We start from the raw sequence: 20,399 nt of genomic DNA, 5'->3' as shown, positions 1-20,399 counted from the left end.
TTAAATCACAGGTCTGTCATTAAGACATTTGTGGCAGGAAGAATTCTTTTAGGTTGTAATATTTTCACATTTTTAAAAACCATTTGCAGTGTTCTATAGGTCACATCTTTTAATTTAAAAGATATAAAATAATGTAGTATTTTTAAAAATTACAACCACAAAACTATAAAGTAGAGGAATTTAAGAAGGTAACGATCAAATCCTCTTCACATACCAGATGGGGCAGTCTAATACACAACAGAGCATTCATGTTTCCAAACAAGTTTGCTAAGAAACAGCTCCCATGTTTAGTGTTAAAAATAAAACAATGTTAAAAATAAAACAATCTTTTCATTTATAGAAACAAAGACATTATTTGATTAGTAAAGCCTGTTCCCCATTTTTGTACTTGCTTGTCTTTTTATTTTTGTTTTTTATTGATTTTAGAGAAGAAGAGAGAGGGGGAGAGAAACATCAATTTGTTGTTTCAATCATTTATGCATTCATTGATTGACTCTTATATGTGCCCTGACCAGAGATTGAACTCACAACTTTAGTGTATTAGGATGATGCTCTCACCATCTGAGGTACTCAGCCAGGGCTGTACTTGCTTGTCTTCATTTAGAAATTCATGAAAAAAGAACAAATTTTGTTGTAGTATAAAAATCTTAGGAACAACAAATGACCAATATTCACTTTTTTTAAGCCTCACCCAAGGATATGTTTATTGAATTTAGAGAGAGAGGAAAGGGAGAGGAGAGGGCGAGAGAGAGAGAAGGGGGGGGAGGGAGAGAAATATTGATTGGTGGCTTGCCACCTGGCTAGGGCACTAATATTCACCTTTTAAAAATGTAAATGTTTTTCTTCTTAAAATGTAAACATCCAATAAAGAAAATATGCATGATATTCCAGGTATAGAAACACCAATAATCACTTATGAAAGAGATGTGTTTTACTAGACTTGGTGATAAGGTTGTTGACTATCTTAAGCATTTCACCAAAAACATCCTGGTCATTACTATGTAAAAGTTTACCCATTTACCAAATTTTCTCATTTGAATTGACTCATCTATTTCTGTAGAATTTTGGCTATAGGACCAGGCCATCGGAAAGGTCTGAAATACCTAAAAATCATTTGGCTACAGAGTGTTTTCTTGAGTCGTGGAGATAGTCATTTGTCACACTGCTTGGGAAGTAGTCCTCAGCGAACTTCCCCACAGTCTTCAGAGCAAAGCCCAAGACCTGGGCTCCAGGCGGGGGCTGGAACTTGGACCAGCAGGGCACCCCTGCAGGCATTCTGTATGTGATACTGTTGCAATTCTGCAGCTGCCTGAGACCTGATCCTCTCCACACCACCTCCAGTTTGTTGGCTATTTGGATATCCTCTTTTGTGAAGGGCTTATGAAAATCTCTTGCCTATTTTTATAAAAGATATGTATCTTAATTTTTCTAATTTTACAAAAATATATGTTCCTGTGACTCTTTGCTAGAATTTCGTGGTGAGCAAAATGCTGACAGCCAATGCGGGAGTCTCTCACAGGACCTTAAAGGGTCCCAGAAGCTTAATCTTCATTGAATTCAAGGTAAGCTCACCTCTGTCAGGTATCAACTACATCCCCACCTCCTCCAGGAAGCCCTCTCTGAATGCTCTTACTGAACCCATGGTCACCCTCTCTCATTTCACTGGACACATGGTATTGCATTTGTGGGTTTACTTCTCTGTGTCCTCTTGCCAGCTCCCTGAAGTTAAGGGCCTTTGCCTTCCCAAAGCATATCATTGGTGAGTGTATTTATTAAGTTAGGTCTGTACTGTGGCCTGGGAATTCATTGAAAATTCATTTGTACTATGAACAAAGCCCTGGCCTAATTACAAGCTACTATTACTATTACAAACATTAATCGGAACTGATTTTTGCCTTCAAGGACCTTTCAGTGGACACAAGGTACACATAAAAATATACTTTAAAATAGTTTATTAGAAACTATTTTCTGTTATGTATCCAATCTGAGTTGCTTTTTCAAAAAACGACTTTAAGATAATTGTAGTTTCACATGTAGTTGTTAGAAATAAAACGTCTTACATAACTATAATCCAATATCACGATCAGGAAATTTATATTGATACAATTCACTGAACTTCTACAGATCTCACTCGAATGTATTTAGTTCCGGGCAATTTCATCGTCTGGGCAGAGCCCTGAGAGGAGATTCCTGCTCACACCCGCCCACCTCATAGGCCCCGCCTTCTTACTCCGGCCCCGCCCTCTCACCCAGAGTCCCGCCCTCTCACTCCGGTCCCGCCCTCTCACCCAGAGTCCCGCCCTCTCACTCCGGCCCCGCCCTCTCACCCAGAGTCCCGCCCTCTTACTCCGGCCCCGCCCTCTCACCCAGAGTCCCGCCCTCTTACTCCGGCCCCGCCTATGTTCCTTCCAGTTCTCAGGCACCCGGACGCTCCTCACTAGGCCACGCCCACCAACGGCGGATTTGTGGAAAGCAGAGACCGGGTCCTAAGGAAGCCTGCAAGCTCCGTCGTCCAAGGGCGGACAACAGCTGTCCTCCTGCCTCTGCTGTCCTTCGGGTCCTTTTGCAAGAGAACCGCCCGTGCGACTGGCTGTCGCCTTTCATTGGCCGGGATGGGTAACTCCACTCTGCAGGATTGAACTCTGGGAGCTGCCTGGGGTCAGGGTTCGTGAGACCTAGACTCTTCCTAGACTACACGCACCCAGCCGGGGCCTTCCGCAGCCCCAGGGTGGCCGAGGGGGCCTGGCCCGGGGCGCGGATGGCGGGAGAGTCCGCCCGGGGCAGCCTGGCCGATCCGCCCGGCTTTGGCTTGAGGATGGGCATCGCCTTGTGATCCTACCGCTGGCGCCCAAGCTCTCACCCTTGGACCGCTGCAGAGGGGCGGGGCCTGCGGCGAGAGGGCGGGATTTGTGGGTGGGGCGGGGCCTTGTGATGGGCGGGTGGGGCTCACGTGGGGTGGGCGTGGAGGTGTACAGGGACAGGGCGTGTGTGCCCCAGGAAAATGTAAAGCAAAACTTTGATAAAGTTTCTGCGCCCTGGTCCTGAGAATTCCGTGGTGAGCAAAATGCTGACAGCCAGTGCGGGAGACAGACAGTAAACACATATTCCCAAATATATAATCATGTAATTACAAGCTGTGAGAGTATTGTGGAAGGAAAATACAGGGGACTCTGTGAGCCTCCCGGGTACACATCCCTCCGGAAGCTTCCTAGTCAGATATAGACCGAATCCTGGCACTGCCACTTACCATTCTGTGCAAGATGGGTGGTCAACTGGGTCATGAACTCTTGGGTCAAAAATAGGCTTGACCCAGCCTTGTGTAAACTGGCCCTTCAGGACTTCCAAAGGGCAGTGCGGAAAGGTGGGACCCTGGGCAGCTTCTTGGAATAAGTATTTGTATTTATTTACACACCTCCTCTCTGCCCCTCTGCTATGGCCTGAATGTTTGTGTTGCCCCAAATTCATATGGTGAAATTCCAATGCCCAGCGTGATTGTATTCTGAGGTGGGGCGTTTGGGAGGTGATTAGGTCATGAGGGCAGCACCCACCCAGTCTGTGGTATTTTGTTACAGCAGCCTGAGCTGACTAAGACACCCTCCTTGGAGGAACTTCTCTGACCTTGTCCAGAACCTAAATTGGATGGAATACAGGCTAAGTGATCCCACAGCGCCCTGTGCTTCATTACAAAGTACACATTGCACTGCCTTGCAATTTCTCCTGGGCCTTTCTTAGCAGTTCTAGGCTTCCTGAATCATGGATTGTGTTTCAATCATTCTCTTTTATTTTTTCCTTTTTATTGAATTTACTAGAGGCCCGGTGCACAAAAATTTTTCCACTCAGTGGGGAGGGGGGCAGTTGGGGCACCGCCCTCTATCACCCACAGAGCAGGGCCGATCAGGGGGTTGGGGTGCCGCCACTCTCACACTCAGGGCAGGGCCGATGGGGAGGTTATGGCTCTACCCTGTCACACACAGAGCACGGCCCATGGGGTGGGGGGGTTGGGGCGCCACACCCTGTCACACACAGAGCCACAGGGCGATCAGGAGGTTGGGGAGCTCCCCCCATCAGGCACAGAGCAGGGCCGATCAGGGGGTTGGGGCGCCTTCCCCTGTCAGGCACAGAGCAGGGTGGATAGGGAGGTTGTGGCCCCGCCCCCTGTCACACACAGAGCCACAGGGCGATCAGGGGGTTTGGGCGCTGCCCCCTGTCATGCTGATCCTGGTGCCGGGAGACCTCGCGGCCCCGCTGATCCCGGTGCTGGGAGGCATTTTACCCTTTTACTATATAGGGTAGAGGCCTGGTGCACGTGTGGGGGCCGGCTGGTTTGCCCTGAAGGGTGTCCTGGATCAGGGTGGGGGTCCCCACTGGGGTGCCTGGCCAGCTTGGGTGAGGGGATGATGGCTGTTTGCAGCTGGTCACACACCCTTCAGGGTGGAGGTCCCCACTGGGGTGCCTGGCCAGTCTGGGTGAGGGGCTGAGGGCTGTTTTCAGGCTGGTGGGTGACTGAAGCTCCCAACCGCTCCTTTTTTTCTTTTTTCTTTTTTTATTCTGGGCCAGCTTTAGCTCTGAGGCTTGGCTCCAGCTCTTAGGCCTCTGCTGCTGAAAGCAGGTATCTGGTTTGTTTGGGTTCTATAATCGAAACACTGTTTCAACTCCAGCTCTGAGATCCCGGCTGGCTGAAAGCAGGTTTCTGGGGTTTTGTTTAGCTTCTGTATTTGTAACAATGTTTCAAACTGCAAGCTCAGAGGCCCGCAGCGGCAGGCGGGGAATGTTGGAGTCCTCCGTCACTGAAGCAAGCAAGCCTCATGTTCGCTTCAAGCTGCCTGGCTGCCGGCCGCCATCTTGGCTGGCAGTTAATTTGCATATCGCCCTAATTAGCCAATGGGAAGGGTAGTGGAGGTATGGCTAATTACCATGTTTCTCTTTTATTAGATAGGATTGAGGTAACACTGGTTAGCAAAATTACACAGGTGTACAATTCCACAACACAGCATCTGTACATTGTGTTGTGTGTGCACCATCCCAAGTCAAGTCTCCATCTATCACCATTTATCACCCCTATACCCTGCTCCACTTCCCCCAAACCCTGTCCCCCTGGCAATCACCACATTGTTGTCTGTATCTATGAGTTTTTTCTCTTTTTTCTGCTCAATCCCTTCACCCCAGTCCTCCCCCACCTCCCCAGCTGTCAGCCTGCTCGCTATGAGTCAGTCTGTATGTTGCTTATTACCAGTCATCTCTCTCTGACCTCCAGCATCAGCTTGGTCACCACCATCATCGAACACTTAGGCAGGGCTCTCAATGTTCTAACCTTTGACATGTATCCATTCATTTCAGCCTTCACACTTGGGCTCATTGTAGCAACTCAAGTGTTGAGTGAATAACTAAATGAGCACAGTGGAAGAAGAAAGTCACTGATTTTTTTTCTGGTATCTCTTGGAGAGCTTCACAGGGGAGGTGAGTTTGAGGTGGATTTTTTAAAAAAATATATTTTTATTGATTTCAGAGAGGAAGGGAGAGGGAGAGAGAGATAGAAACATCAATGATGAGAGATTGGCTGCCTCCTGCATGCCCCCTACTGGGGATCAAGCCCAAAACCTGGGCATATGCTCTTGACGGGAATTGAACCCAGTACCCTTTGGTCTGCAGGCCAACTCTCTATCCACTGAGCCAAACCAGCTAGGGCTGAGGTGGATTTTGAAAGCTAAGTTCACCCAGCGGAGAAGTGGGGATTCATTCTTCTAGAGCAGTGGTTCTCAACCTTCCTAATGCCGCGACCCTTTAATACAGTTCCTCATGTTGTGGTGACCCCCAACCATACAATTATTGTTGTTGCTACTTCATAACTGTAATTTTGCTACTGTTATGAATCAATGTAAATATCTGATATGCAGGATGTATTTTCATTGTTACAAATTGAACATAATTAAAGCATAGTGATTAATCACAAAAACAATATGTAATTATATGTGTTTTCCAATGGTCTTAGGCGACCCCTGTGAAAGGGTCGTTCGACTCCCAAAGGGGTCGCCACCCACAGGTTGAGAACCGCTGTTCTAAAGTAACTTGGGCAGGTATAAATAAACACCAGGAAAAGGCGATTAGGTGAGTGTGGCTGGATATTGGGTGCAGGGGTTGAGGATACGGGTAGAGAATTATTAGGACTGGAACAACACTTATTTGGATCTGAATAACTTTAGGCATACTTGTTAAAAAGGAAGGATTTTTTGTTTTGTTTTTATGTTCTCTTAAATTTTTTATTAAAAAAATCTTTCGTATTGATATTATTGCAGGAGTTTCTCTCCCCAACCCTTTGCCCACCTCTACCCTCTCCTGCCTACCACTTCCTTGGCCTTTACCAAATTATTGTTCTTGTCCATGGGGTGTGTATATGTGTTCTTTAGCTAATTCCTTCACCTTCTCTATCCAGTCACTCCCCTGCCACCCGCCTTAGGTACATGCCAGTCTCTTCCAGGTATTCAAGCTTCTGGTTCCATTTTGTTCATTAGTGGGTGTTCGTTTGTTTGTTTTTTTTCCTCAAATATATTTTTGTTGATTTCAGAGAGGAAGGGAGAGGGAGAGAGATAGAAACATCAATGATGAGAGAGAATCATTGATCAGCTGCCTCCTGCACCCCACCCCTCACCCCCACCACACACACACACTGGGGATGGAGCCTGCATATGCCCTGACTGGGAATCGAACCTTGACCTCCTGGTTCCTGAGCCGATGCTCAACCACTGAACCATGTGGCTGGGCAGTGTTTTGTTTTTTAATTCACCATGAGCATCAGACGTCTAAAGCGGTGATCTCTGAAGAAGGTGGTGATTTGCTTGTCTGCCAGGTGTGTACTAAGGCGTGGGAAGCAAATACTGGAATTTCTATTCTCATTTTTATCTTACCCTTTAAACCAGCGGTCACCAACCTTTCGGACCTCACGGACCACCAGTGGTCCACGGACCACCGGTCGTGACGGCTACTTTAAACATTTCTATTTTGGTATAATGTTTAGAACAGTATTGTCCAGTAGAACTTTGGAGATGATGGAGGAAGAAGTCAGTTGCCCAAAGTCATTGCTACATCAAGGAGTCAAAGCCAAGCTTGTATGACTCCAGAGTCTCTATTTTTAAAACAGGGAGCGAGAACCTACAGGGCAGTGCACATCTCCTAAATGTGGGTGCCCCCCCACCCCCAGCCCTACTCATGCTTCCTTCTGGACACTAACCCCTGAGGGCCGTTTCTACCCCACCTTCTGCCTGCACAGACTGGCTGTCTGTTTTGTACTTCCTATAAATGCAGTAAGGTTACCGGATTGTCCCTTTTGTTGTCATAGTCACTGAGTCACCACCTTGGGCTTCTGGTTTTCGTGAGATAATATATTTCCTTCTCTTGAGGCCCATTGAGTGGAGGTTTCTGTTTCTTGCAAACTCATGGCTAAAACTGCTTTAAAGTTGGTGCTCACTGCCTGGCCGATGTGTCTCAGTGGTTGAGTGTCAACCTAAGAACCAGGAGGTCACAGTTGGATTCCCGGTCAGGGCACATGCCCCGGTTGCGGGCTCGATCCCCAGGAGTGGGCATGCAGGAGGCAGCTGATCAGTGATTCTCTCTCATCATTGATGTTTCTATCTCTCTCTCCCTCTTCCTTCCTCTCTGAAATTACATGTATAACTTTCTAAAAAGCTGGTGCCCACCAACATCTGCCGGGAGTGCGTGTACCAGAAAACTCAGCTACGCCCCTGTGGAGGCTTCGTGGTCTCCTTGGAGGAGAGCTGCCTGTCCACTCACCAGGCAAGGGGCCTCGGAGAGTTGATGGGTTGTAAGGAGGAGACAGCCGCTCCTGGAGGTGAATCCCGCCTCCTCATTCACCTCCAGAACCTTAGGTTTCACCTGTGCTTGCCTGTGGGGTGTTGGTGAGATTCAGATGAGATGACGGAAGGGGAAGTTTTCATAAGCAGCCAAAGGCGCAGGGCGGCCACCGTGAGAGCTGGTCAGGGCCAGGGCTGGGCTCCATCAGGTCCCCAGGCCGCATCACCGTGTTTTCTCCGTCATAACAGGGCACAGCCTCACACCTGAGGGGTCATCTGAGGCTCTTCTGTCTTTTCCCCAAACGCAGGGCCTGTGACTGGAGGCAGCAGTGTGTCTGTTCCCAGCGGTTCTCTCCACCAGACCGCCCCACCCCCACCTGCGGGGCGCCCTCCTGCCCAGCTTTGCCAGGCCGGGCCTGTAGGGCTCGTTGGCCAGGATGTGGCTTGGTTGTGTCTCTGGGCTTCCCACCCCCTCTCCTAAGGGCCACTTTGGCTCATTTCTCTCGGGAGCTGCCTAGCTGCAGAGAAAGAAAGGCCTTTGGAACCCTCCGCTTTTCAGCCGTTATTGAATTCCACCTCCATTTCTCTCCCTTTCCAAATAGGAACATCATTTATCTTGGACTTGAAGTTGCGGGGTCTTTAAGAGCTTTCTCTCTTCCCAGCTGCATTTGTTGACAGGCAGTCAATCTGCTTCTTGCCTCCCCCGCTGCCCTCCCCCCAGCAGGCCATAAAGTGTCCACAGCTGTGCCCTTTATACCCTCCCCTTTCTATGCCCACACGGGACGAGCTGAAATACAGCACAGCCATTACCGCTGACAAAAAGGGACAATTTTAAAACATTTTTTCTTTTCATTGGAGGAGCTGATGGCACAAAAGAAAGTGCATCATTTTATTGTAAATGCTTTTTAAATATGGGTCACTTGGCCATCATCAGCCCCAAAGGACCGAGAAGTTCAAAGCCTACAAACAGTCACACAGATCTCCGCCCCCCCTTTGTCTGTTAAATTATGCTAATTGACACCCAGGATAACGGGGAGGGGTATCTCCTACCCAGCCCCCTCCAGGTCCACCGCCCTCCCTCCTCACAGTGAGGAGCCTGTGAAATAAGTTGGCAGGTCTTCTTCCTTCTGCTTCTGTTTCAGAAGCACGGAGACCAGGAGGCTGAGGTCCGGGGGATCTTCCCAGCCCTGGCAGAGAGGAAGCCGATACTGTCTGCCCCAGGTGGTGAGGGCTGTCCGCAGGCTCCCTGTGTGCCTGGAGGGCTGGGCTGACCGGATGCAGGGGGGAGTGCTGAGGGCTGCAAGGGTGAGTGGAGGTGGGGAGTGGTGCCCTCTCTGCCATCTTACAGGTGGGATATGGACGTGAAGATGGTTAGGGTGCTGATGAGAGTAGAGAATGAAACACACGTGTTCAGGGAAGTTGGTCCAAAGATACGATGTCCCCTGCTGCCCGCCTCCTCTGTGATCAGGACCTGGGTGTGCTTTGGGACGGAGCAGGTGAGGACGGAATTCCAGCTCCGTAAACACCTCCTTGGCGGGCCAGGGCCTGTCTGTGACCTGAGGGCGACGCTGGGAAAATTCCTGCAGATGAGCAGGGGCCCCATGGTCAGTGCAAGTGTTTGAGGAATCTGGATCAGGAAGTGGAGCTAGGACAGGACATATGGGCCACAGGGGTGGCCAGTTTGCTGAGATATTGAAACTGAAATGATATCAAGGGGTGCTCCAGAGGCCGCCGAGATGAGATGCAAAAGAGCAGAGGCCTCTGGGTCGGGCTGCTGAGCCCAGTCTGCTCCCTTTGGCGGGCGGAGGGCATGGCCGAGGACCTGCCTCTGTCTGAGACCAGCTGGGCTGCTAACAAGGTGACCTAGCCCTTAGGCTCCTTTGCCCACCTGCCAATCGGGAATAATAACAGTGGCTGTGCCTTCAGGTGGTTGTGAGGACTGAAGTGAGGCTAATCACACTAAGCCCTTAGTGTCACAGTCATTACATTTAATTCTTCTTATTACTCCTGAGGACTTGGAGGTGAGAAAGGAGGCTGGTTGATGAGAGCTTTCCTTCCTTCCTCCCTCCCTCCCTCCCTCCCTCCTTCTGGCCTGCTTGCCAGGCACGTGGGAGAGAGCAAGGGGTTAGTTAGCACAGGTTTCTTAAGCATCAGCTGTACATCAGTTCGTTAGTGTGGGGACGTAAGGTGTGACTTTGGGACACCCCTGGTCTGCCAGTCCCAGCTTTTGCCTGTGGACAGGTTGCCTCATCTCTCTGAGTCTCAGTGCTCTGTCAGTGAAAAGGTGTAAGAATTCTCACGTTTTCATGTATCAACTGAGATAGCCAATGTGGAGTTCACATCTACCTTCTGTCCTGTCCTGTGTTTTGTCCTGGAGAAAGCCAAGTGCGCAGTGGCCTAGGCTACTGCCACAGCGAAGGTAAGGAGGGGGAGCCAGACTTCTTTAGCAGAATTTACAGGAGGGTCTCTAGGACTTAACGCGGGAACATTGTCCAGGGGCTCTTACTACACTGTCCTGAGTTTGACCTTAACGGGGTTCCTGCTGTTACCACTTTGCTTGATGAGGATGACAAGAGCGAGCTATGAATTTGCTCTTTGTAATAAACTGGAGGCCGGATGCATGAAAGTCATGCACGGGCCTCGGCCCTCGCAGCCCCGGCTTTGTCCAGAAGGTTGTCTGGAAGGTCGTCTGGCTGTCCGATCTAATTAGCATATTACGCTTTTATTATTATAGATGTTTATATTTGACCTTTGTCCCCATTGTTTGCACAGGGCTCCCAGAACCCTTGGAATTTCCTAAGTGACCAAAGTGATGAAGGTCTTTTGTTATGTTACTGAGGAAAGCACCCAAGGAAGGGGGCTGGTTGCTGGGAGAACCAACCAGGTGATTAGAGGGTGGGAACTTTGAGTCCCACCCCTTGACCTCTGGTTAGAGGGTCAGGTTGAATCAATCACCAATTATGCTTGTGCTGTAAAGTCTATGAAAAAGCCCAAAGGACAGATTCACAGAGCTTCCCGTGGGTGAGCCACGGAGGTGCTGGGGGGCGGTGCCCGCCCAGAGAGGGCCCGGAGCCCTGCCCGCCCCACACCTTGCCCGGTGCACCTGCATCTGGCTGTTCCTGAGCTGTGTCCTTTTCTGACAAACGAGTGAGTAAAGTAAATACAGTGTTTTCTCAGTTCTGTGAGCTGCTGTCTCAGTTCTGTGAGCTGCTTTCTCAGTTCTGTGAGCTGCTGTAGCAAATTAGCTGAACTCCAGGAGAGGGGTGGTTGGTCCGCAGCACAGAGACAGCCTGGACTTGGGATTGGCGCCTGAGGGGGCTGGGGAGCCGGCTCCTAGAACTGAACCCTTCACGTGCGGGATCTGGATTGAGCTGAACTGGGACACAAGCTGGTGGCGGAGAACTGCTTGCTCTCTAGGGCTGTAACTCGCGTCTGGGCTCAGCATCTCGCGTCTTCTTTCTGTGCCAGTTACCCCGCGCTCATCTAATTGCCAGTTTCCAAAGTTTTGTTGACCGTTCTTTTCTGCTGTCATTTCCTCTCTCATTCTCATTGTCCCACTGGGCTTAAGCCTCACTGAAAACGCCCACTTACTGCCCGTTTACTGGGGCTTCAGGAGGTGGCCAAGGTACAGCAGGTGTTCAAACCGCCCTTTTAACCAGGTGTGTCTCCAATTAAAATTACCTTTAATTTCTCCTCACATATACACACTTAAAAGTGTGCTCATGGCTACAGTCTTTGGCTCAGAGTCTCTCTCTGCACCCCTTTTCTCCCCCTTTTTCTTTCTTTCTCTTCATTTTTACTGTTGAATAGTTGGTGACCTTATATGGCTCACATACATTTTTTGTATGAAATTTACTTCATTAATTTTTCATTGCTTAATGTACTTTTGGCTTGAAAATTGATTCATTTAATACTACAATAGTAACTCTTCTTTTTCTAACATAGAAGCTACAGACATTAAACCATAGTAAAATTTTTACTTTCAAAAAGTGTGTGTTTTGAGTACAATGAGTTAGTGGTGTTTTAAGTATATCAATATGTATTTTTCTTTCCTGAGTTCCTTTATTCCTAGTGAGTTTATACTCGGTCTTGAGGAAGAAGGTGAAGAAGGAGGGAATTAGAATGGTTACAGAAGGAAAGAAAAAAGTAAGAAAAATTATTTAGTTTTTTTTACACTTTGAAGACAAAATAATAGGCCTGAAAGTTGGCTTGAACATTATCATTTATTGTGAAAAAAGAATTTCCATGTGTGATATAACAGGACCAGGTTTGGCTATAACTGAGAACCACACCCCGCCCCCCCCCCCCCCAGTCCATTCTCTCCACAGCTTGGCTGTCCATCTTCCTACATAAGAAGAACCCGCGTTCTTTCCTTGCTGTGCTAGTTCAGCTGGAGTCTCTGATCACTGTTACCAAGGGTTCTGTCTTTTCAGTTATGAGAGGTGTGGCTTTTTGCATTTTTCTAACTTTACCTGACAGTCAGCAGTTAGTTCTCATCCACATGAACTGTTTGTAGACTTTTGAATGTGGTGACAGGTACGTAGGTAACCAGCATAAAGAGCTTGTTGGGTGAATCTTCATCCTCATTATGTTTTCTGGACAACCGTGCCCATGGAGCATTCCTTATCCCTTTGGCCCAGGCAGCTCTGTTGAGCCTGGTGTCAATGCCACCATCTGGGGTTACCTTCTTCATGCAAATTTCCGGATCTCTTTGGGTGCCCAAGGGGCATGCTTCTTGGAGCCCATTCCCTGGATGCGCTTGTGAATGTTGATGGTAGAACGGCCCTTCTCAACACCCTTCTTTGTGGGAAGCCATTACGAGGAGCACACGTTGGAAAGAAAGAGCACGGGGTACTGTCCCTGAGAGTCTTTTTTAAGCCTGGACTTTGTGGCTCCCCTCTCACCTGATAGCTCTTACCATCAGTATGTTTTGATTTGAGAAAATACAGTCAATACAGATGGGCAAAAGGATGCTCTGAACTGAGGACAGCTTATGGGTGAACTTTTATTCATCACATCAGCAGTGTTTGTCAAATAGGAGTAGTTGGCGTCCAAGACATTATTTATGCACTGTGTAAATGCTATTCGGTGCATACACATTGCAGGTTCCTTGAAATAACTCATAGCTCCACCCTCTTGTTCTCAAATCCGAAGTTGCTTAGTTCACAGGTTGCGAAGCAGTGTTGTAGGGTATCTTTCCCTCAAATTCATTCTCATCTGAGTTTAAATGAGCTCTTTCTTTCCTTTCTCCAACACCCAATTTGTTTATTTAGGCATTTAAACGTTTCTTGACTCCACCCCCTTTTCCATACCTCCTGCCACTGGTCCGGTCCGCCCCGCTCCCCCCAGGTGTACTGATGCAACAGCCTCCTACCTGGGCTCTGCTCTGTCCCTTCCGTCCAATCTCCATGCTGCAGCCAGAGGGGTCTTTCTGGTTGTGTCCTTTCCTTTGCCGGACATGCTGTCACTCATGTCAATATGAGACACGGGAGCCCTTGTTTCAATCACACTCAGCTGCTTGGGTTCTGTAAACTCGTCAAGACCCTTTGCCCCTGCCCCAGCTGGGTGGCTTGGTTGCTTGCAGTGCGGTCCCGTGCATCAAAAGGTTGCAGGTTTGATTCGCAGTCAGGGCACAGACTAGAGGCAATGATCAATGTTTCTCTCCCACACTGAAGTTTCTCTCTCTCTAAAATCAACAAAAACAAACAACCATAAAAAAACCCATATCCTCAAGTGAAGATTAAAAAAATAAAAAAAAGAACCCTTGCCCCGAGCTTTTGTTTGAGCAGCTCTGGCAGAGTCTTTCCCACGCGGCAAGCGCATGCTTCGGCGCAGGTGCCGCTCACGAAACCTTGTTCTGGAAGCCCCGCGTCCTCCTGGCGTCCGCTGCAGGTTGTGCTGTAACAGGCTTCGGTATGGACATCCCCCCGGTGGGCTCTGGGGACAGGGACTTCTAGTCATGTTTGTGTCTCCAAACATCTCGAACAGTGCCTGGTACATAGTAGATGCAAATTCATGGGGGTCGGTGTGCTGTGTGTGTGGGCCTCCCTGAGGCTGGCTCCTGAGTGGGATTCTCGGTATTGCTGACTGATGGAAATGGGGGGTGGGGAATGGGTTATAATTATTTTCCCAATTCTGTTTTTCCCATATCCATCTTGTCTGAAAATGTTTCTCCTGAATAAATGAAGACTTCATTACGCTTTTCTCTGATCGCCAAGGCAACACATAACATAGTATTTTAAACAGGTTTGAGTTCAAATATTGCTACTTACTGGCTATGTGCCTTGCACATAATACTTAACCTTGTCATGCCTTTGTTTTCTCATCTGAAAAGTGTGAGTTATTATAAAGATAAAATTAGAAAGTGCACGAAAGTGCTCAGCACAGGGCCTGGCACAGGACTCGCACAGTACGCTCAGCTGTCGCCGCTCCCTTCAATGCAGAAAAGGCAGCGGCCCCGCAACCGGATGCACCTGGAGCCTTGGCCCAGAGTCTGCGCTGAGCTGCAACGAAAAGGCACCACAGTCTGACTGCAGAAGCCTGGAGGACAGTCTGCTTCTCTCGTTGGGGCCGCCTTTCTCCACCAGGTTCACCTGCACCACAGAGCGCAGGATGACTGGGCGACGATTTCCTCTTCCCTGGGTGCTGCGTGGCTAACACCGTTCCAGAGCTCGGGGAAGTGGATTCACTGCATACAGTTCAGGGCTTGGGACACTGAGCTTAACCTCCCTCCCTTGAGAAAGGCTGCTCTGCTGCTTCTTGAAGACTCTGTGCAGGGGCTCAGCTTAGAACATCACAGCCACACCCCCTACGTCCTCTCTAGGAGCCGCTCCCTTTCCTTGAATTTTCTCACTGAACACCTCTCCCTCCCGTGCCCACGGTCTGCTCCTAGAGCCCCAATCACTGGTTCCATCTCCACACTGTGCCCGCCACTTACCCACTTGTCCTGACTGGTGCCACCTTGCTGTTCTTGAAAGGGCAGCCTGCCTCTTGCCATCAGCATGCACTGCCTCCCCGCCACCCCGCCCCCTCGGGAATTACAGGGAAGCAAGTTACTGCCACGACCACACAGCAGTACACATGATGGAGACCTTGTCTTTGCTTTTTCACATGCAGAGTTTTTAAAGTCACCTGGATCTCTTGCTATTTTCAAGAGCCTCTCCTTGACCAAAGCCACCTAACTGTCGGGATGGGTACTACCGAGGCTCCTGCAGACCAGGGCCCTGTTGCAAAGCCACCTGCTCTTCCCGTGCTACTCCTGTTCCTGTTGTTTGGAGCGCCAGGGCTCACGCTGGCCCCCAGGAAGATAGCAGGCGCCTTTCTTTTTTTTGGGGGGGAGGGTTCTGTCACGATGTCTTGTTAGTAAGGAAAAATAACACGGGCAGGCAATTAGCAGTGTTTACTGCAATTCATATAACGGAATATCATGTAGCCATTAATTTTTGAAGAATATTTATTGACATGGGAAAATGCTCACAATGTTAAGGAAGCAGGATACAAATCTGTAAATACAGCGTGATCCCAATCTCGTAGTAAAATAAATTATATATGCATAGAAAAAACACAGGACAGAAATACACTAGAACATTAACAGTGATATTTATCTCAGGGTGGTGGGATTTGGGGTGAATTATTTTTTAAATTATTTCCGGCATTTTTCAAACTTTGCACAATGAACATATATTACTTTTTACAATGGGGGCAGGGAGGAAGTCGATACAGGTGACACCCAGTGCTGGGAGGTGGCAAGACTGACGTGGTATTCAGGAGATACTCAGTACTTGTACTCGTCAGCTAGCATCCTTGTTTATAAAGGGATAACGTCTGTCCTGCTCGCCTCCCGGGACCACTGGGCATGTAAGAGGGTCTCAAGTGTCTGTTGATTGTTACTCCAAAGCAGCAGCTCAAGTGCCTTATTTTAGGACACATTCCTCCATATGGTGTCAAAGGTGAGGAGGGCTGCGGCCGCGGGCCGTGTGTTGTGTGTTCTGCCACCCCCACCACAGGCCAGCATGCAGGCAGGGGTCTGAAAGCCTGCAGCCCTGCTCCGGCCTAAGGCCTCCAGGTCCTTGCTGGCGATGCATCGAACAAATTTCCCACTCACTTCAACCAAGTCACCTCTTCACATAGAAAGTTCTTGACTCTGGTTCTGCTGAAATAGTTATTGCTTAAAATGGCCTGAGAATTACCACTCTCCCAGCATTCCAGAGTCATAGGAGGCACAACGTGGACCCCGGTGGGCAGTGTGTTGAAGGGGAAGGAGCAGGTTTGGGGGTCGGGCCAGGGAAGCTGGGTAACAGGCTCTTTGGAGATGATGTCTAGTATGAGATGGATGTGATGAGGTTACATGACGAAACATACATAGAAAACCCGCACACAACAGGTGTCAGTTCTCTGACCACGTGCAGGATGTGGTCACTGTCAACCTCTCCCCCGGCAAGTTCTTTTTTCACAGCCAAGACTTAGTGCCCAGTGCAGGGGAACTGGAAGGCAACGCAACTCAGGTTAGGCTGCTCAACCCCCACCCTGGCAAGGCGGCAGACACTGCCCCGCTGCACGTCTTCATTTAGGGAGGCCCACACGCATGCCACAGCTATCAGATTGTAGAAATTATAAAAATATTTCAAAATGCATTTGTAGAATTAAGTAACAAAAATACTTAAATTCTTTTCTAAGCTTTTTTTCACTTAATCTAAAATTATGAATTGCCAAGTTTCATTTAACTGTTGTTAAAACTAGTCACCAAGAACTTCTACTCCCAACTGGTTTGGATGAAAATCCTAAAATGTATTGTATTCCCCCTAGTTTTTTTATGGAGTGTTCTGAATTTTTTTTTTTTTTAAGAAACAGGGTCATCCTTGAGAATCAGTCTATGGGCCAGATTGTGATACGTGTCATTCGGGAAACAGACTCTCCCAGATTTGTGACAACTCAAGGAGCTTTCTCACTCCGCCCCCTTCCTCCCCACTCCTCCTGTGGGACTTTTCTGTGGGCCTAAAAGCCAGATAACTAAACATTTTAGAAATGTATGCAAATTTTAGTAGAGATTCTTGAGGCTCTCTCCGATGAGCCAAACTGCAGGAAGTTTTTGACATCTCTCGTGGAGGCTCACAGGCATTTAAAAGCTCAATTCCTGTTTTGTTTTGCCAGAGAAGTGATTTCTGGATAACTGACATTTTTACTTACACCCCATGTACCTATCCCTAAGGAGGCTATTTTAAGTGAGATGTACAAGTACTTTAAAAAAGCATGAACTGGGAAATAGTTTACCCCATGTCCTGTAAAGAAACACACACAGATGGCTAAATTGAATCAACCCCAATGTTTTATTTAATTTAAAGTTTTAAAAGGCAGTGGTTAAGCACATTATCTATGTGTGTATATATGTATGTATACAAACATACATACATATATAAAAGGAAACCAACCCCTTTTCAACTTTAGCCACTGATTAACCAGGCTCACTGATTCATTTTCTACTACTTCATATGACCAATTTTTAAAGTAAAAATAGACAGCCTTGATCAGTTTAACAATAACTATTTGTGTTTCTTTTTTTTCTTTAAATAAATAAGGTTACCGTTAAACTGATCATATGATAGAAAGGTAGAACACACACATCAGCACACACACAGCCCCCATTTAAAACATGTGACATATGAATGACCTATATGTACAAAAGGGTGCTGTTGACCCCCTGCCCCAGCAGAGGCCACAAAGAACTCCCAGGACTCAGGAGTCCCTATTCCCTCTGCTGGGACACGTGTTCTTGGCACCCGCGTTAGACCTCAGAATGCATGCTCCCCATGCAGCAATACAGATGGGGGCTCAGTTCTCTGGTATAGTGTTCAGGTACGTGAGGGAATAAATAGGCATTGTAGCTGCCTCCGAACTAAACCGTCATTTTATAGGGAGAAATGTATTCTGAAGTTCTAGATAAGTGACATACAAACTTTCAGTGCAGTCAGTTTGCAAGTCCGGGGCTGTGTGTGTGTGTGTGTGTGTGTGTGCATTTCTATATATTTATACAAAACTGAAATGAAAAGTGGGGCGAGGTTTATGGAGCAGCTGCTTGGCTTCCATGTCGTCAGTCCTGATGTAACAAGTCACTTGCCTCAGCCCTTATTTAGCAGCTCTTTCTGCTTCCCGCATGCCTCCGTCTGCTGGAGAGGTTCAGGAGGGGCAGCTCACACAAGTGAGAGGAAGGATGCGGCTAAATCTTCTGCTAAGAATCTTGGCAAATGACCTGCCAGATTCCACCAGGGCTGTGTTACAGTGAAGGCCTTCGGTTCCATCCCGATGAAATGGCGTTATTCTGCTGCTAGCCCCCGCAACTCCCTCTAACTGCAGCTCTGCATGAATGCCTCCGGATCGCAAAAACACAGGATCACCTCTTAAATATGCTGGATTCTCAATGAGTAAACCAGTTAATGTGTTTCTAGCCAAAGCAAGGGCATAAATGTTTGAGAAAAAAGATTCCCCTGGAGCTACAGAGAAAAGATGCTGATAAAAGCAAGACTGAATTGAGCAGGTGATGGCTTTAGTCTGTGTCGGAGCTGGTCTCTTCGATGACAGAGTACTGGCTGAGTGCTTCCTCCAAAGGCGTTATTGTCCCATCAGGTTTTAGTCCCATTGGTTTAAGCAACTCCTCTCTGGAAAAAGAGATAAAAGAAAGAAAAAAAAAAAGTATTCACCAGCATCACACACACACCCCTCCCTCCCGCCCCAATCCACATCCTTTTAAAAAGAAAAGTCTTTAAAAAACAAAGTATTTTTCCTCAAGCTCTCTGTGTGTTTGTAACAGGAAAGATGAAAGGGGCATGGAAAGAAAAAGAGGGAGATAAAAGACTTCATTCACACAGGCCAAACCTACTAAGCCAATTAAAGGTATGAAAAGTCAAGGTCTAAATGGCTCAGGACAAGGAGCAGGTCTCTTCTGTTTTTAATAATTCACTTTTTTTCCTTTTGTGGATTCGTTTTGTTTTAGTGAAGCTGAAGCTGCTGAAACCTCACCTGTCGCAGTGGGTCAGGCATGCGGTTAATTTGACATATGTGGACTTCACTCCACGGATAAAGGCGTCACGTCTGATTTTGCCTCTCCAATCTCTAGTGATACACAGGTACTTGATTCATTTCAAATCAGTTGGCCTTCCCCAACTTTCTCCCTCCCTTTTCTTTCCTTCTCTCTCTCTCTCCTTTTATAAAAACACCATTGCTTTTGTTTGTAGCAGTTTAATTACGGTTCTGACAGCCATTTTAATCTCTTCAAAGCTCCCCAACTGCCCCTTTCCAGCTAATCCAATTATACCTACTCCACAAGTTACAGCCTCATCTAAAGATGATTAATTATTGATTAAGCCAATCAAAAAGCATTAGGAAAGATTTATTTAATCTTTTCAGAGGCTCCTATTTTATTACATGGAGATTATGGCAAATGGACCTGTTGTTGCGTTGCTGACTCTGGCCCAAAGGTCAGCAGTGCTGTAAGTGGAGGGTGAAATGGGCACATGAGCTGCTTAAACTTGTTTGTTATGGAAACAGGCATCGCCCCCTGAAAACTTGTCTACAACCAAGAACCCACATGGCAGCGGCTGTAATGTTGGTGGGACTTGGAGTGAAGGCAAATAATAAACCTCCTCTGCTGCCGTCCCCTCAGGCCAGCACAGAGGCAGCTGCCTCCGGGGAGTGCCCAGCCACACGCCAGGTGATGGTGCTAAGCCCAGCGAGACATCCTGGGGCGTGAGAGCGGCTCAGTGGCCACTGGAAAGCCGACAGCAGCCTGGTCAGTTTGAAGAATCAGTAATGTGGATAGCTGACGGGCTAAGCCCAGGCGCCTGAATATTTATTATAAAGTAGGAAACACGTTTCGTGATCCAAGAAATGGGGTCAAAATCATAGAACCTGAAGTTGAAGGGGCCTTAGAGATCATTTAGTCCAACCCCTCCTTTAAGAAGAGACTGAGTGACTTACCCAAGGTCCCATGTCTAGTGGCCAAGGTGGACCTGGGACACGGGCCCTGGATCCCGGCCGGCTCTGCGGCACACACACCTGGTGACCTGCTCTAACTGCCCTGGGTAGCCCACTCCTTCAGCCGGTCAGTGTCTGCTCAACACTGTGTGCCAGGAACTACGTCACATACGGGAGACAGGAAGACGGCTCAGCTGCCCCCTTGAGCAGGTGACATGTATACACGAAAAGTAACTCAGAACGTAACGGGGTAAAATGCTGTAAGAGAATCACGGACGAAGGACTGTGGCGGCTCCTGAGGAGCACAGCCCACACTGCCAGGGGAGCTGGGATGGCATGCCAGGGAGGCGTGTGCCCAGCAGCAGGCACAGGAGGCATGTAAAGGGCTCTGTCTGTAGGGTCCCATTTACTTGTGTGACTGTAGAGCTTTTTGGGTCATTGGTTTCTTTGCTGTCTCTGAAGCTGTGAAAGGCCCGTGTATGGGGAGTGGCAAGGGTCCGTGAAAGAGTGGAAGGATGCAAGGCTGCAAGGGTAGCTGGGGATCTAGTGGTCAAGTGCCCTAAATGCCCAGGCAGGCTGTCTCGGGGGAGCTGTCTCTGGCGGCAGGGTGTGTGTGGGGGGCACACC

The 20,399-nt window shown here is 48.2% G+C and overlaps 1 protein-coding gene and 1 long non-coding RNA gene across 4 annotated transcripts in view; one reads left to right on the top strand and one right to left on the bottom strand.

The window, feature by feature from the left end:
* LOC308513058 overlaps positions 1-3,046 on the top strand; it is a 40,381-nt gene extending 37,335 nt beyond the window's left edge. The window contains exons 6-7 of one of the 2 annotated variants that reach the window (XR_013995507.1): positions 1,470-1,562; positions 2,413-3,046. This is a non-coding gene — a long non-coding RNA (uncharacterized lncRNA). The remainder of the gene's footprint in view (positions 1-1,469; positions 1,563-2,412) is intronic. The other variant, XR_013995508.1, reaches the window with a different exon arrangement.
* Positions 3,047-17,112: 14,066 nt separating this feature from the next.
* RIC8B (RIC8 guanine nucleotide exchange factor B) overlaps positions 17,113-20,399 on the bottom strand; it is a 111,466-nt gene continuing 108,179 nt past the window's right edge. For both annotated transcript variants that reach the window (XM_081082848.1, XM_081082850.1), the window contains one exon: positions 17,113-18,457. In XM_081082848.1, coding sequence (XP_080938974.1) covers positions 18,346-18,457 — 112 coding nt within the window. In that variant the 3' untranslated portion in view covers positions 17,113-18,345. The remainder of the gene's footprint in view (positions 18,458-20,399) is intronic.

Source organism: Myotis nattereri (assembly GCF_964212035.1).
Source record: "Myotis nattereri genome assembly, chromosome: 2".
In the NCBI taxonomy this organism is placed as follows: Eukaryota; Metazoa; Chordata; class Mammalia; order Chiroptera; family Vespertilionidae; genus Myotis; species Myotis nattereri.
This window is presented reverse-complemented; position numbering and strand designations above follow the sequence as displayed.